Below are 15,126 nucleotides of genomic sequence, written 5' to 3'. Positions count from 1 at the left end.
ATGAATTCACTGGACCATTGGAACCCTTCAGAAGTCCAATTCTGCTTTGCTCTGGTGAACAATTCATGCCCAAGAAACCTGAGGTCTGGGCTGAGCGCCTGCGCCTTGTATGTTGTCATGATCGCTGCCATAGTAATGACCATGCTGGGCAACCTGGTTGTGATCATTTCCATTGCCCACTTCAAGCAGCTCCACTCCCCCACCAACTTCCTGATCCTCTCCCTGGCCACCACTGACTTCTTGCTGAGCTGTGTGGTCATGCCCTTCAGTATGATCCGGTCCATTGAGTCCTGCTGGTACTTTGGAGATCTCTTTTGCAAAGTCCACAGCTGCTGTGACATCATGCTCTGTACCACCTCCATTTTTCACCTCTGCTTCATCTCAGTGGACCGCTACTATGCTGTTTGTGACCCTTTACATTATGTCACCAAAATTACCATCTCCCTTGTAGGAGTCTTTCTATTCATCAGTTGGTCTATTCCCATCTTTTTTGCTTTTGGCCTGGTATTCTCAGAATTAAACATAATTGGTGCAGAAGACTTTGTTGCAGCCATTGACTGTACAGGTTTATGTGTGCTGATATTTAACAAGCTCTGGGGGGTGCTGGCCTCCTTTATAGCCTTCTTTCTCCCTGGGATGGTAATGGTGGGAATTTACATACATATTTTCACAGTAGCCAGGAAGCACGCTAAGCAAATGGGCACAGGTTCTATGATGAAACACGTTGGGTCAGAAAGCAAAATGAAGGCATCAACCAAAACAGAAAGCAAAGCCACCAAGACTTTGAGCATCGTCATGGGAGTATTTGTGTTGTGTTGGCTGCCCTTTTTTGTCTTGACAATCACAGACCCTTTCATTAATTTTACAACGCCTGAAGATTTGTACAATGTTTTTCTCTGGTTGGGCTATTTTAATTCCGCTTTCAATCCCATTATATATGGTATGTTTTATCCTTGGTTTCGCAAGGCATTGAGGACAATCGTCTCAGGAATGATCTTCCACCCTGACTCTTCCAACCTAAGCATATTTCCTGCATGTGCTTAGGCAATGCTCTCCATTTTCTACAATTCTTTCCTACTAGGGAAACTGGGTGTTCTTTCTCCCTAGAGGTAAGGGAGTGGATTGACTAGACAAGGATATTCTTCCAGTTGGTATAATAGACATCTGTGTATTAGTCACTCAGTTGTGTCAGACTCTTTGTGACACCATAGATTATAGCCTGCCAGGCTCCTCTGTCCATGGAATTCTCCAGGCAAGGATACTGGAGTGGGTTGCCATTCCCTTCTCCAGGAGATCTTCTTGACCCAGGAATCAAACCCTGCATTGCAAGTGGATTCTTTATCATCTGAGCCACCAGCTAGTGTAATAGACGCCTAGGTAGAAGCAATAGATCTAGCCTTCTGGTTATACCAGAGTTCCCAAGGTGGTCAGTTTCTGGAGTTCTGGGGGAGACACCTCCAGTAAAAAGACACTCTCTCCCAAGACTTGTTGATTCCTGAATTTCCAAAATTAGAGATTTAGATTTTCACTCCTTTGGCATGTCAGATGGGGATCTTCTTTTTATCCTCTAAACATCAAAAGAGGAGACAGTTGGATTTCACACTTTTAATAGCCATGTAGAGTTTATCTAAGTCTTTCCTGAGCTTATTACATTTTGGGAGAGTGGGGAGGGCTTGAGAACGCTGTGAGGCTGAAGTACAGAGCATGTGAGGACATGGAAAGGGAGAAGGAAGCAGCTGCAGTTGCTTCCAGTTTTACTGATTCTGATTTAATCTCTTAAAAAAGATTTCAAGTGACTTTTCCAATAGTTTGATAAAATTGGACTGTCTCATTAAATGAGCAGAATGGATAAAGAAGGATTTTAGGAATGTATTCTTTCTCTAACATATGTTTTTGATCTATATAGTCACATGGCCTACGTGTATACATACAAGTGCTGTGAACATCTCTTTGGCTATGTGTGTACATTTTATTCACCAAGATTAAACTTCATTCACAAAACTGAAGTTCTTTCCTTCCCACAGTGTTTTAGTTAATATTTACTGCCAATAATATTTACTGTAAATATTTAATATATTTTGTTATATATTTTTGGTTAATCATTTAGCTCAATGATTGTCTTTTCTCCATGTTGTTTTGCTTTTCTCCTCCTTCTCCTACCCTAGAAACCTATTTCATCAAATTGTGTCCTTTGTGATCTTTTCACCCTTCACACTATTACTCTGTGTCTCTCACCCAGTGGTCCTTAGCCTGGGACAGGTTTGCCACTTAAGTGCATTTGGCAAAGTCTAGAGACATTTTGGGTTGTTATAACCAGTGAGGGAGTTCTACTGACATTTCAAGGGTAGAGGTAAAGGATACTGACAAAAATCATACAATGCATGGAACAGCCTCCCTGACAACAAAGGATTATCTGGCCCCAAACTTCAATAGTGCCATGGTTGAGAAATTCTGCTCTAACGTTATTTAGCCTCACAGCTTCAATTACTACCTCTTCATGTGTTTCTCTCAAATATATTTATTTTCAATCTTATTATTTCCTTCAAATTTGAGTTTCTTATTTCTTGCTACCAGAGGAGGATCTTTTTGGGTGCCCCAATAAGATCTTTTTTTTTTTTTTTTTTCTCCAATAGGATCTTAAATTCAATGTAGCTGACATCTTCCTTCTATGTTCCCTGCCCCAGTCGTGTCTCTTCTGCCTCCTGCTTTGTATTGGAGTTGCATGCTTAGTCATTCAATTCAGTCCAGTTCAGTTAAGTCACTCAGTCGTGTCTAACTCTGCAACTCCATGGACTGCAGCATGCCAGGCCTCTCTGTCCATCACCAACTCTTGGAGTTTACCCAAACTCATTTCCATTGAGTCGGTGATGCCATCCAACCATCTCATCCTCTGTCATCCCCTTCTCCTCTTGCCTTTAATCTTTCCCAGCATCAGGGTCTTTTCAAATGAGTTAGCTTTTTGTGTCAGATGGCCAAAATATTGGAGTTTCAGCTTCAACATCAGTCTTATCAATGAACACTCAGGACTGATCTCCTTTAGGATGGACTGGTTGGATCTCCTTACAGTCCAAGGGACTCTCAAGAGTCTTCTCCAACACCGCAGTTCAAAAGCATCTATTCTTTGGCACTCAGCTTTCTTCACAGTCCAACTCTCACATCCATACGTGACTACTGGAAAAACCATAGCCTTGACAAGATGGATCTTTGTTGGCAAAATAATGTCTCTACTTTTTAATTCATTCAGTCGTGTCTAACTCTTTGTGACCCCAGGGACTGTAGCTTGCCATGCATCTCTGTCCACAGGGTTTTCCAGACAAGAGCACTGGACAGGGTAGCCTTTTCCTTCTCTTGGGGATCTTCTTGACTCAGGGATCAAACCTGGGTCCCTTGCACCAGAGGTGGATTTTTTACCATCTGAGCCACCAGTGCTGGAGTTAAATATGCACAAATGTGTTGGTTGTTCATGTAGATTATGAGCTTCTTGTGTGTAAGACTCTTTATATTATTCATCTTTGTATCCCACAGTGATTGGTATAGTTCCTTTCCAATAAATATCTCTGGATGCATTCATTAGATAACCAAAATGTAGAAACTTTGAGGAAAATGGGAGGGAGTTCCTCAAATGCATAGAAAGAAACAATGATAAATGATATTGGACAGTGGGGACTCCTTCTCCTGGCAAGGAAGATGGGGGAAAAGTCCACTTGTAAAGAAGGAATTGAACTGAATTTAAAACGTGTTCTAATGGGCTTTGGTCATATGTGTACAATGTTGTGCTGGGAAACTTGAGGACAAGGCCAGAAAAGGCACACATTGGAAAATGACTGAGCAGCTCAGAAACACTTGCAACATTCAGACCACAGTTTTCATGCTCATATAATGAACTTCCTGAGGATAGAAATTAAGTCTCTCCTTTCCTAATGCCTCAGTAGTACAAGTGCTATATAGAAAGGTGTGGTTGTACAGAAATATTGTTCACTATTCTATGTATTAACAGATTGAGGTTTCCAAATTTATTAATTTTTAATTGAAGAATAATTGCTCTGTTGGTTTCTACCATACATCAACTTGAATCAGCCACAGCAGACTGAGATTTGTTTTTAAAATGTAAATCATTAATAGGCTCATTCTTCCAGCCCAAATGGAATATAGTCACAAACTTAGAATTTGTTCACATGTAGCTAGAGCAACATATTCATCAACCTTAGGTTTTTGTTTTTTTTTTTTTTTTTTTGCAGAAAGTAAGGTTGTTTTTCATAACAATAACCAAAAGTCATTGGCAAATTGCAAAGAGAAAACTTGTTACCTTTAGCATGTATGTATTTGTTACAAACAAGTGTGTATTTGATTATAGTAATTCTTACAGTGATATCAGAATATTTGGTTAACCAATTCTCTCCCCCCAACCCCCCCGCCCATTCTCTGACCTGGTAAAATGACATCACACATCTATGTAGTACAGTTAATCTTAAGGTTTCTAATATTCATATAGGTAAATCCTAAGGCTTTCATGAAACTTTTAACTTTTTTTTAAATCTACCCTTGCTTCAGTGTATCTGTTGAGGAAACTACTCATTATTTTAAAACACCTTTAACAATATCTCTACTCCCCTATACCCTCTTGATCTATCTGTTCTATTGAACATTCATAGCTTCCCAAAGTTAGTACTTGTAATTCAGTAATTTGAATATAACATATTTAAGTACTGAGATGTTTCAGCAAATTACTGTTATCACAGTACAATATATGAAATCAAAACTGGACATTGCTTAATAGAGAATTAGTTTATTCTCTTCTTAGAACAGTTATGTAGTCCTTTAGGAGGAGATTTTCTCCACCCATAATCCTGAAGGCGGTATTTGGAGGGTAAGGCACTTCTTTTGGAAAATCAAAAGAACAGGAATAGTTCTTCAGACTTCAGGCCAAGTTAGACCTCCTTCCAGGGCCTGATGGGCAATAGACCACTTTATGATAACAGGAGCACTTTATAATCCACTTCCCATGATGAGCCTCTTTTCCTCTTTGGGAATTTAGCACAAATGTTTGGGTTGCTGATTCTGACGGGCTGAATAGGAAGGGCAGCCATTCATTCAGCACATACTTCTTTTCTCCTTAAGATCGCATAAAATGCGTTACTTAACATCAAGAAACTGGGGTCTGAGGCCATGGGGTGGTCCTTTTTGTAGACCACCTAGCCTTTTTTTTTTTTTTCCCACTAGGAGCCGAGTTACATAGAGAAGAAATGAAGGAGCAGGTAGAAGCGTCTACCACAGTCACAATCACGTCTTACCTCAATGGAGGACTTTTGTAATTTTGAAAGGGTGTCCCATGAATGTTAGTTCAGTTGCTTCACAAAACAGCTTCACATGCTCTTCTCAGGCCAGTCCATATAAAAAGTGAATCATCCCACCCTTATTCCTAATCCAAAATAGATCTTCTATCTAGGTATTATCTGGGATGAACAGAGTAGCTATTTTCTCAAGAGCATGGTGACTGCATGGACACTTTGTTCTCTTTATTAAAAACCACCAAGTTCATTAAACATTTATTAGCCATCTACTATGTGCCAAGTGCTGCTCTGAGTGCTTGTGGTTCCAAGATGAATAAAACAAATCCTGGCCTTATGAAGCTTATGATCCGTCACCACTCATTTATACTGCAGGAAGCTAGAGAAGTATGGAGAAGGAAATTTTAGCCAGGTTTGGGATTTAGAGAAGACTGCCTGCATTTTGGGAAAGGAAATGGCAACCCACTCCAGCATTCTTGCCTGGAGAATCTCATGGATAGAGGAGCCTTCTGGGCTACAGTCCATAGGTTCACAAAGAGTTGGACACGACTTAAGTGACTTCACAGCAGGAGCAGCAGCCTGCATTTTAGGCCAAAGGATTGTATCATCAGGCTCATTAAAGAACTCACTTCCAATCACTGACTGCTGCTGCTGCTGCTAAGTTGCTTCAGTCATGTCCTATTCTGTGCAACCCCATAGACGGCAGCCCACCAGGCTCCTCTGTCCCTGGGATTCTCCAGGCAAGAATACTGGAGTGGGCTACCATTTCCTTCTCCAATGCATGAATGCATGCTAAGTTGCTTCAGTGTCTAACTCTGTGCAACCCCATGGACTGCAGCCCACCAGGCTCCTCTGTCCATGAGATTCTCCAGGCAAGAATACTGGAGTGGACTGCCATTTCTTCTCCACCAATCACTGACACAGGACTGCAAAGTCAGCGCTTATAGAGAAGTCAATGGTTAGCTGTTGTCTCTGGCTGACTGCTGCCTCGGTGCATCCTTTCAGGAATTTGGTAGGAGACCTGAGGCTACCATTGGTCAGCAGTGCCAGCAGACAGGAGTGAGGCCAGGCTGGAACCTGTTACCTCTGTCTGTCCACCATTGTTGTTGTTTAGTCACTAAGTCATGTCTGACTTTTTGTGATACCATGAACTGCAGCACGCAAGGCTTCCCTGTCCTTCACCAGCTCCCGGAGTTTGCTCAGACTCATATCCATTGAGCCAGTGATGCCATCCAAACATCTCATCCTCTGTGTCTTCCAGGAAAAACCAGCAGAATAATGACTGCAGCTTCATTTCTGCTTTCCAAATCTCCCCAAAGTTCCTCTAACTTGGAATCATACACATAAAGAGATTCTGGGAAACATATTTCTCAGGCTGGCAGAGCATAATTCATCACAAGGAATAAAGCAAGCGAAAGGAAAAAGCAGCCAGATATTTGTGTGAGAATAGAACCAGTTTGGCCACGTGACAGGGAGATGAAACTGCAGAGATGTTGGGAGTGAATTGGGAGCATCTTCTGTGCCTGTTAAAGGCTGAATTTCACCCATTAGGTGAGGGGGAGGCATTGAAATAGATTGAAATTTCCAATACTAGATTTAAACTGTTTCCTCCCCATCATATTACACTATGGTTTTAATATACATAGAAATGAAAGGATGCAAATTAGAGACAATTCAGTATAAATATTATATATAATACCACCTTTCCAGGATTATTGCTGAGCTAGGAAGTGGTTACATATAAGCTGTGTTAGCTGCTCCTGTCTCTCTTTACACACTAGTCAAAATGATCCATGTGGACTCTTGAATGGCCTTTGGGATACCAGATGTGGCTTGTTTAGAAGGAGATGGAAGAAAAGATGTAAACTAGGAGCTGGTATTCCTGAACAGTCTGTTTTGTAGTCTTGGTTCAGGAGAAACTGTAGGATATACTTCATGGAAATACTTGTCCCTAAATTTGTATTGACTAGGAAAAGCTTATTTTTTTTTAATGTGCATTGTTTTAGAGGTGAGTTTATTCATATGATATTAATAGTTGAACCTCCAGTTCGCAAGACAAATGGATTGTGTATCTTCTCATGCTTGTCTTTTACGCTTTAGTCCGTCACCTTAAAATCATGCACAAGGCAAGTTTCTGACAGTCAACACTGGGTGTGTCCCTGACTTTGCAGAGAAGGAGGAGGTACATGCCAAATTCCTTTCTTTCTTTTTGGACTTCCCACCTTGTCCTGCAGGCCCTGCTGCTAGATATAATCTATTGTTTCTTTTAGAATTCTGTCATTTTTGTGACATCAGTTTAATTTGCACTGTGGAATGATTTCTCCAAGGCTGCAAAGAGACATTACATCCTCTGGAGGTTTGATACCAAAAAACAGAAATAGCAGAATATGATTGAACATGTTATTTTCCTTGATATTATCTCTGTGATATACAGACATATGAGTCGGGAGGGAGAGGATCAGTGGTGACCTAGAAAGTGGAAGATGGAGAAGGCGATGGCACCCCGCTCCAGTACTCTTGCCTGGAAAATCCCATGGACAGAGGAGTCTGGTGGGCTGCAGTCCATGGGGTCGCTGAGTCGGACACGACTGAGCGACTTCTCTTTCACTTTTCACTTTCATGCATTGGAGAGAGAAATGGCAACCCACTCCAGTGTTCTTGCCTGGAGAATCCCAGGGATGGGGAAGCCTGGTGGGCTTCCATCTATGGGGTCGCACAGAGTCAGACACGACTGAAGTGACTTAGCAGCAGAAAGTGGCAGAACAAGAATCTAACTTTGCTATGTCCAGGTAAACTGTATTACTGTCTTTGATTTCTTTAACCAGCACAAAATGGAGAGCTTACAAAGAATCCATGATGAATCCAATGTAAGAGTCACAAACCAAAGGGCTTATGATCAATTATTGTCAATTATTTCCCATGCTGGGAGAAAAATACATAATCTTAAAGCAGAAGGGATATATGAAACATACTTAAAGTAAAATTAAGCAAAATAAAATGTAAATCCAGTTTCTTTAAATTTCATCTCTAATTAATTAGCAGGATAAATGATCCTATATTGAGAAGGAGCCTTAAACTACTGAGACTTGCGAACCATGCCAACTAGGTCCCTGGATACTCCTTCAGTACTAATTTGTTTCACATGCCAAAATAAAGAGGCAGTTTCTATTTGGAGTATAAAATCATTACCTGCTTGTACATCTGCCATCTTTGCTAAAGGAAGTGAATGCTATGCACCTTATGTCACCTGCTAAAAGAACTCCTTTCCATGAAGTGATTCTGACTCTTCTGTAAGTCGCTTAAAAGCTCAGAATACAATTTTATTAGACTTTGTTTAAAATTTCACAGACTAGTGACTAGACTGGTTAGATAAAAATGCTTTTTTTATTTGTGACAGTTCCTCCAGGGTGTGTATCTTCAGAAATTGTATAGCACGCAAAACTAAAATAGGGCAATTCTATTCATTTAATTATTTGTATGCGAAATTCTTTTCCTGAGGAGAGTTGACATGTAATTCAAAAAGCTTACTCTTTGCAGGGAAGGAATGGAGACACAGATGTCAAGAACAGACTTGCATATGTAGCAGGGGATGGTGAGGATGGAATAAATTGAGAAAGTATCATTGACATGTATCCACTATCATAACCAGTGGGAAGTTGCTGTATACCACAGGGAGCCCAGCCTGGTGCTCTGTGATGACCTAGAGGGGCAGGAAGGTGGGAGGTATAAGGGAGGTTCAAGAGGGAAGGAGTTATAATTATGACTGATTTGTGGTGTTGTACAGTAGAAACCAATGCAAAATTGTAAAGTAATTACCCTCTAATTAAAAAATAGATAATAAATTAAATGGAATATATTTTAGTCATGAAAAATTCAATCTTGCAATCTGAGACAACATTGATGGACCTTGAGGGCATTATGCTAAGTGAAATAAATCAGAGAAAAAATAAATACTGTGTGATCTTATATGTAGAATTAAAAAAAACAAGCTCATAGATACAGAGAACAGATTGGAAGTTGCCAGACACTGGGATTGAGTGAATGGGTGAAGAGTGTCCAAACATTCAAACATCCATTTATAAAATAATTAAGTCATGGGGATGATGACTGAAATTAATATTACTGTACTGCATATTTGAAAGTTGCTAAGAGAGTAAATCTTGAAAGTTTTCATCATAAGAAAAATTCCGTAACTATGTGCAGTGTTGAATACTAACTAAACTTAGTGTGCAGATCATTTCATAATATAAATATATATAAATATCAAAACATTATGTTGTTCTCGAAACTAAGTCAAGGTTACAGGTCATTATATGTGTGTCAGCCGTTCAATCGTGCCCAACTCTTTGCAACTCCATGGACTGCAGCCCGCCAGGCTCCCCTGTCCATGGGATTTTCAGGCAAAGACACTAGAGTGGTTTGTCATTTCCTTTTCCAAGGGATCTTCCTGACCCACGGGGCTCGAACCTGGGTTCCCTGCAGCGCAGGCAGATTCTTTATTGACTGAGCAGGCAGGGAATTTGCATATGTCATTATACCTCAATATAAGTAAATAAATTAAAAACAGCTTACTCAGTTGATTTTACTGTCAGTTTCTTTCATTCTTAGAAGGAGACAGAAGTTACATCTTTCCAAATAATGATTTATTAATAAGAATTAATTCTTCCCTGGTTCAGACTCAAAAATAATTTTATTTTTTCCCCAGTTTTATTTAGATATAATTGACCTACAGTGCTGTATAAGTTGAAGTACTGTATAATTTTAAAATTTCTCCTTGTGAGGAGAACTCTTAGGATTTGCTCTCCTAAGAATTTCTATGTATAACATACAGCAGTGTTAATTACATTTACCATGTTGTATTTTATATCCCAGGTACTTATTCATCTTATAACTGAAAGTTTGTATCTTTTTGACTATTTTCATCCAACTCCCCCTCATCACTTTAATCTCACTTTACATTTGACAGCAGGTACGTTTTCAAAATGGAAGAGACACCTCTCAATAATTTTATACTCCCTACTGTGATATAAATAACTTTTTATTTGAGGAAATATGTACTTACATCCTTCTTTTCTTTCCTTAAGGATATTGTCTCTGGTAGTTTTAAAAGTGCTTAGTCAGACAAACCAGGGCTAACAGAAGGAACTCTTCTGGGACCTTGAGTCCCATGCTGTATTTGATTTTCAAGGCACAGTTGATTCAAATGTTCCTCTAGTTCTTCCTGTAGATCTCACTTTCTAGTTGTTTATCAGATAAATTTTGTTGTTGTTGCTGTTGTTGTTGGGGACAGGCAACTCTTCCCAGAAAGAGAAGAGGAGGAGAAACCATAAATGAGCGTGGTCCTCAACCAAGATGCTGAAGAACGCCCCGAGACTTTCTGCTACCAGGTGAATGGGTCTTGCCCCAGGACAGTCCATCCGCTGGGCATCCAGCTAGCCATCTACCTGTCCTGTGCAGCAGGCGTGCTGATTACAGTCCTAGGAAATTTGTTTGTGGTGTTCGCTGTGTCCTACTTCAAAGCGCTTCACACTCCCACCAACTTCTTGCTGCTTTCCCTGGCCCTGGCTGACATGTTTCTGGGTCTGCTGGTCCTGCCCCTCAGTACCATCCGCTCCGTGGAGAGCTGCTGGTTCTTTGGAGACTCTCTCTGCCGCCTGCATACCTATCTGGACACCCTCTTCTGCCTCACCTCCATCTTGCATCTCTGTTTCATTTCCATTGACCGCCACTGTGCTATCTGTGAGCCCCTGCTCTACCCCTCTAAGTTCACGGTCACGGTGGCCCTCAGATACATCCTGGCAGGCTGGGGGGTGCCAGCAGCTTACACTGCCTTCTTGCTCTACACAGACATGGCAGAGAGAGGGCTCCACCTGTGGCTGGAAGAGATGCCTTGTGTGGGTAGTTGCCAGCTGCTGTTCAATAAGTTTTGGGGCTGGCTAAACTTCCCTGTGTTCTTTTTCCCCTGCCTCATCATGATCAGCTTATATGTGAAGATCTTTGTGGTTGCAACCAAGCAGGCTAAGCAGATCAACAACTTAAGCAAAAGCCTGGCTGGACCTGCCAAACGTGAAAGAAAAGCTGCCAAGACCCTGGGCATCGCCGTGGGTGTGTACCTCTTGTGCTGGCTTCCCTTCACCATCGACACGATGGTCGACAGCCTCCTTAACTTCATCACGCCACCGCTAGTCTTCGACATGTTTATCTGGCTTGCTTACTTCAACTCGGCCTGCAACCCCATCATCTATGTCTTTTCCTACCGGTGGTTCAGGAAGGCACTGAGACTTCTCCTGAGTCGGGAGATCTTCTCACCACGGACTCCCACAATTGATTTATACCAAGATTGACTGAATGTAGGCTTGTGGTTTTTCAGCCACTAAGTCACTTCTGACTCTTTGTGACCCCATGAACTGCAGCACCCCAGCCTTCCCTGTCCTCTACTATCTCCCAGAGTTTGCTCAAACTCATGTCCATTGAGTTGGTGATGTTATCTAACCACTTAGGGATAGGGTTTTGCAAAAAGCACGAGTGGAATGGTGCAGGTGGGCTGTGTGGTGTTGGAAGTTTGTGGGCAGGCTTCCAGGGCAGCATAGTTTGAGCAGTGGGGAAAAAGACAAACTTCTTATTCTGAGAAGAGATACAGCGTTCTTCCCCTTCAATGTTTCTACAGAATGTAGGGAAAGGAGAGAGTGCCATCCTCTAAATGTTTATTGGATATTTCAAAACTTTGTGCAAATATTAATCTCCTTATTTATAACTTCCTTGGAGACAACCAAGATGCAGAAGTGAAGGGAAAGAAACACAGAGGGCAGTTTTCTGAGCTCCTGTCCTGGTCCTGTAACTTGGCAGCACCAGGTCAGTCTATTTTGACATCTTGCCCCTTCCCTCTTCAAAAAAAAAAAAAAAAAAAATCAAGGGTTTGTACTCTTTGCTGTCTAAAATGCCCTTAAGTTCAAATAATTGAGCTTTGTATAACTGAACTTTGGGAAAGATTGTTTGCATCCTAATTTTGCATCACTTTTCATCATCATGGTCAAGTGTTCAGACTGTCTCTTTTAAAAAACGGTCTCTTTAAAAATGCTGTCTCCTTGGAACCGAGTTGTTAAACAGGTTGATGATAAGCCAGGTTTGTTTCAATGGCTGTTTCAATGCTCATTGAGTAAATGTATTATATTCTTGAAGGAATGTTTTCTTTTTCTTTAATAATTGAAAAAGGAAAATGTGAGGCATATTTGTAAAGTGATGATGCTCCACATCTCACCATTTTAATATTTTCTCCTTTTAAAAAATCATACAAGCTAGACTTATTTTTCCAGAGACACTGGTATGTGGATTTTCTTCAGAAAAATAAGTTGTTTATGCCACATGCTTGCTCAGAATTGAGTCATTCTTTACAGGAGCTATTGCTAGGAAGCATGTGTCTTTTATGTACATATTGTTTTTGTTTTCTTCCTAAATCTTTCCCTACAGGTCTCTAGTCAGTCTAATTCCATGTTTCTTAGTGACTTTTTCAGATTAATACTTACTTGGAAAACTATTTGTAAATTAATTTTAAGTGTCTGGTGTACAGATATATGGATGATATTATGGCTGCAGATACAGACATAGACATAGCAACCAATAAATAAAGAAGTAAAAGTTATATTTTGGCAATGAAGTTAGCTAAAATGGATTTATTTCTTTTAATTTTTGATGGAAGGATAACTCTTATTGATCCCACTCTTTCATAATTAAAAAATACATTTGTTGTAAAAGTATTTTCCAATATATTTTCAATGTTTTTAATTTTATTTTTTAACAACAAAAACATTTTGTATTGTTGTATAGCCGATTATTGTATTAACAATATTAACAATAATGTATTAACAACATTGTATTAACAGGTGAACAGATGATAGTTTCAGGTGAACAGTGAAGGAACTCAACCATACATATACATGTATCCATTCTCCCCGAATCCCCTTCCCATCCAGGCTGGCAAATAACATTGAGCAGAGTTCCATGTGCTATACAATAGGTTTTTGTTGGTTAACCATTTAAACTATAGCAGTGTTCATGTACAAACTGCTATATTCAATGTATTTTTTTAACACTAAATACTTCTTTAAAGTAATTATTCTTTCTTTTGCATTTAACTCAAGCATTATGAGATAAATTACAAATGAATTATAATTCAAATTATCTTAGTACTACAGTTTTGAAACTTTAAGGAGCTTGGAACACTGTGTCTTAGATGTAGCAATAAATATAATTTGCAAAGTATGTCAGTCATTATTTTTAAAAACACTTTCCTCTTCCCTTCCTAGAATACATCCATACCCATTCCCAATCCATTAGGTATGGTGCTGTCTGTCCTGAAAGTAAGAATACTTAGCAGCTTCACAAGGTGGAACTCTGCAAGTCAATCACATCCACACAGCAGGAAATGATTCTGCTTTTGTACGAAACTGACCATTATTTTTCCTCTAAACGTCTGTCAATTTAATTACATTGTTTTCTTATAATTTAATCAAACCAGGTTATAGCTCATCCCAGCAGGTAGCATCTGAGAATATAGAAAACACATGAACGTATATGTGCTTAGTCGCTTCAGTCACGTCCATTTGCAGCCTCATGGACTGTAGCTTGCCAGGCTCTTCTATCCATGGAATTCTCCAGGTGAGAATACTGGAGTTGGTTGCTGGGCCCTCCTCCAGGGAATCTTCCCAACCCAGGGATCGAACCCAGATCTCCCTCATTGCAGTCAGATTCTTTTCTGCTGAGCCACCTGGGAAGCCCATGAATGTATATGTGTATGACTATAAACATGAAACTTATATGTCTGATATATGATCAAAGGTTTTGAGCAGGGAAATATCCATAGCAAGGTCCCCTTTGTATTGCTTCTGAATAGCTCTGTTCTGTAAAGTTAGTTCTGCAGAAGGCATTGGGAACCAAAAGGTCACACAAACAGTTGCCTACAAAGTGTGTGAAAGAAGCTGGTCCTTCCCCCACACAGACCTTTACAGTTTGCATGGATTTACTCTGCAACTCTGATGGCTGCAAATTTGGAATTGTAGGGAAAGGTTTTGAGAATCAAAGGGAAGGAATACATCATCCTCAGTCTTGGTCCTTGGCACCTATCACAGCATGGCACTGAGACTTTGTCTTCTCTACTTCCGCCTCTATTTCATGCTTCTTTCTCACTGCAGTCTGCCCTGCTTCCTAATCCCTGGGAAGTAGCAAATGTCCTGGGTCCACTGATGTTGGGCTTGGCCATACATGTTCTGATCATTAAAATATGGGTTAATGTGGCATTCAGTTCAGTTCAGACGCTCAGTCATGTCTGCCTATTTATGACCCTATGGACTGCAGCACGCCAGGTTTCCCTGTTTGTCACCAACTCCCAGAGCTTACTCAAACTCATGTCCATAGAGTCGGTGATGCCATCCAACCATCTCATCCTCTGTCATCCCCTTCTCTTCCTGCCTTCAATCTTTCCCAACATCAGGGTCTTTTCAAATGAATCAGTTCTTCACATCAGGTGGCCAAAGTATTGGAGTTTCAGCTTCAGCATCAGTCCTTCCAATGAATATTCAGGACTGATTTCCTTTCGGATGGACTGATTGGGTTCAAATTCTGATATATACACTTAAGAACATGAGAAAACAAGGTAAATAAAAGAACAAAAAAAGCAGTACCAATTGAGAACAGTACCAATTAGCTGAGACAGTGATTTTTTCTGAGGAAGTTATTTTAAAGCTGAGGCCTGAAGAATGAGAAAGAACCTGTGAAAATCTGAGGAAAGAGTGATGCAGGCAAGATGAGAGTCTGTGCTAAGGCCCTGAGGCATCCATCTGGG

General features: G+C 40.4%; 2 protein-coding genes across 2 annotated transcripts; both read left to right on the top strand.

Annotated features, from left to right (window-relative positions):
• Positions 1–1,044, top strand: LOC138445111 (trace amine-associated receptor 4-like). The gene has a single exon (XM_069598910.1). It carries the CDS (start codon positions 1–3, stop codon positions 1,042–1,044), a length of 1,044 nt encoding a protein of 347 aa, XP_069455011.1.
• A 9,574-nt stretch (positions 1,045–10,618) lies between these two features.
• Positions 10,619–11,632, top strand: TAAR5 (trace amine associated receptor 5). The gene has a single exon (XM_069598909.1). It carries the CDS (start codon positions 10,619–10,621, stop codon positions 11,630–11,632), a length of 1,014 nt encoding a protein of 337 aa, XP_069455010.1.
• The last annotated feature ends 3,494 nt before the right edge of the window (positions 11,633–15,126 follow it).

Source organism: Ovis canadensis, chromosome 8 (genome assembly GCF_042477335.2).
Source record: "Ovis canadensis isolate MfBH-ARS-UI-01 breed Bighorn chromosome 8, ARS-UI_OviCan_v2, whole genome shotgun sequence".
In the NCBI taxonomy this organism is placed as follows: Eukaryota; Metazoa; Chordata; class Mammalia; order Artiodactyla; family Bovidae; genus Ovis; species Ovis canadensis.
The sequence above is the reverse complement of the archived record's forward strand: the minus strand, read 5'-3'. Positions and strand labels throughout refer to the sequence as shown.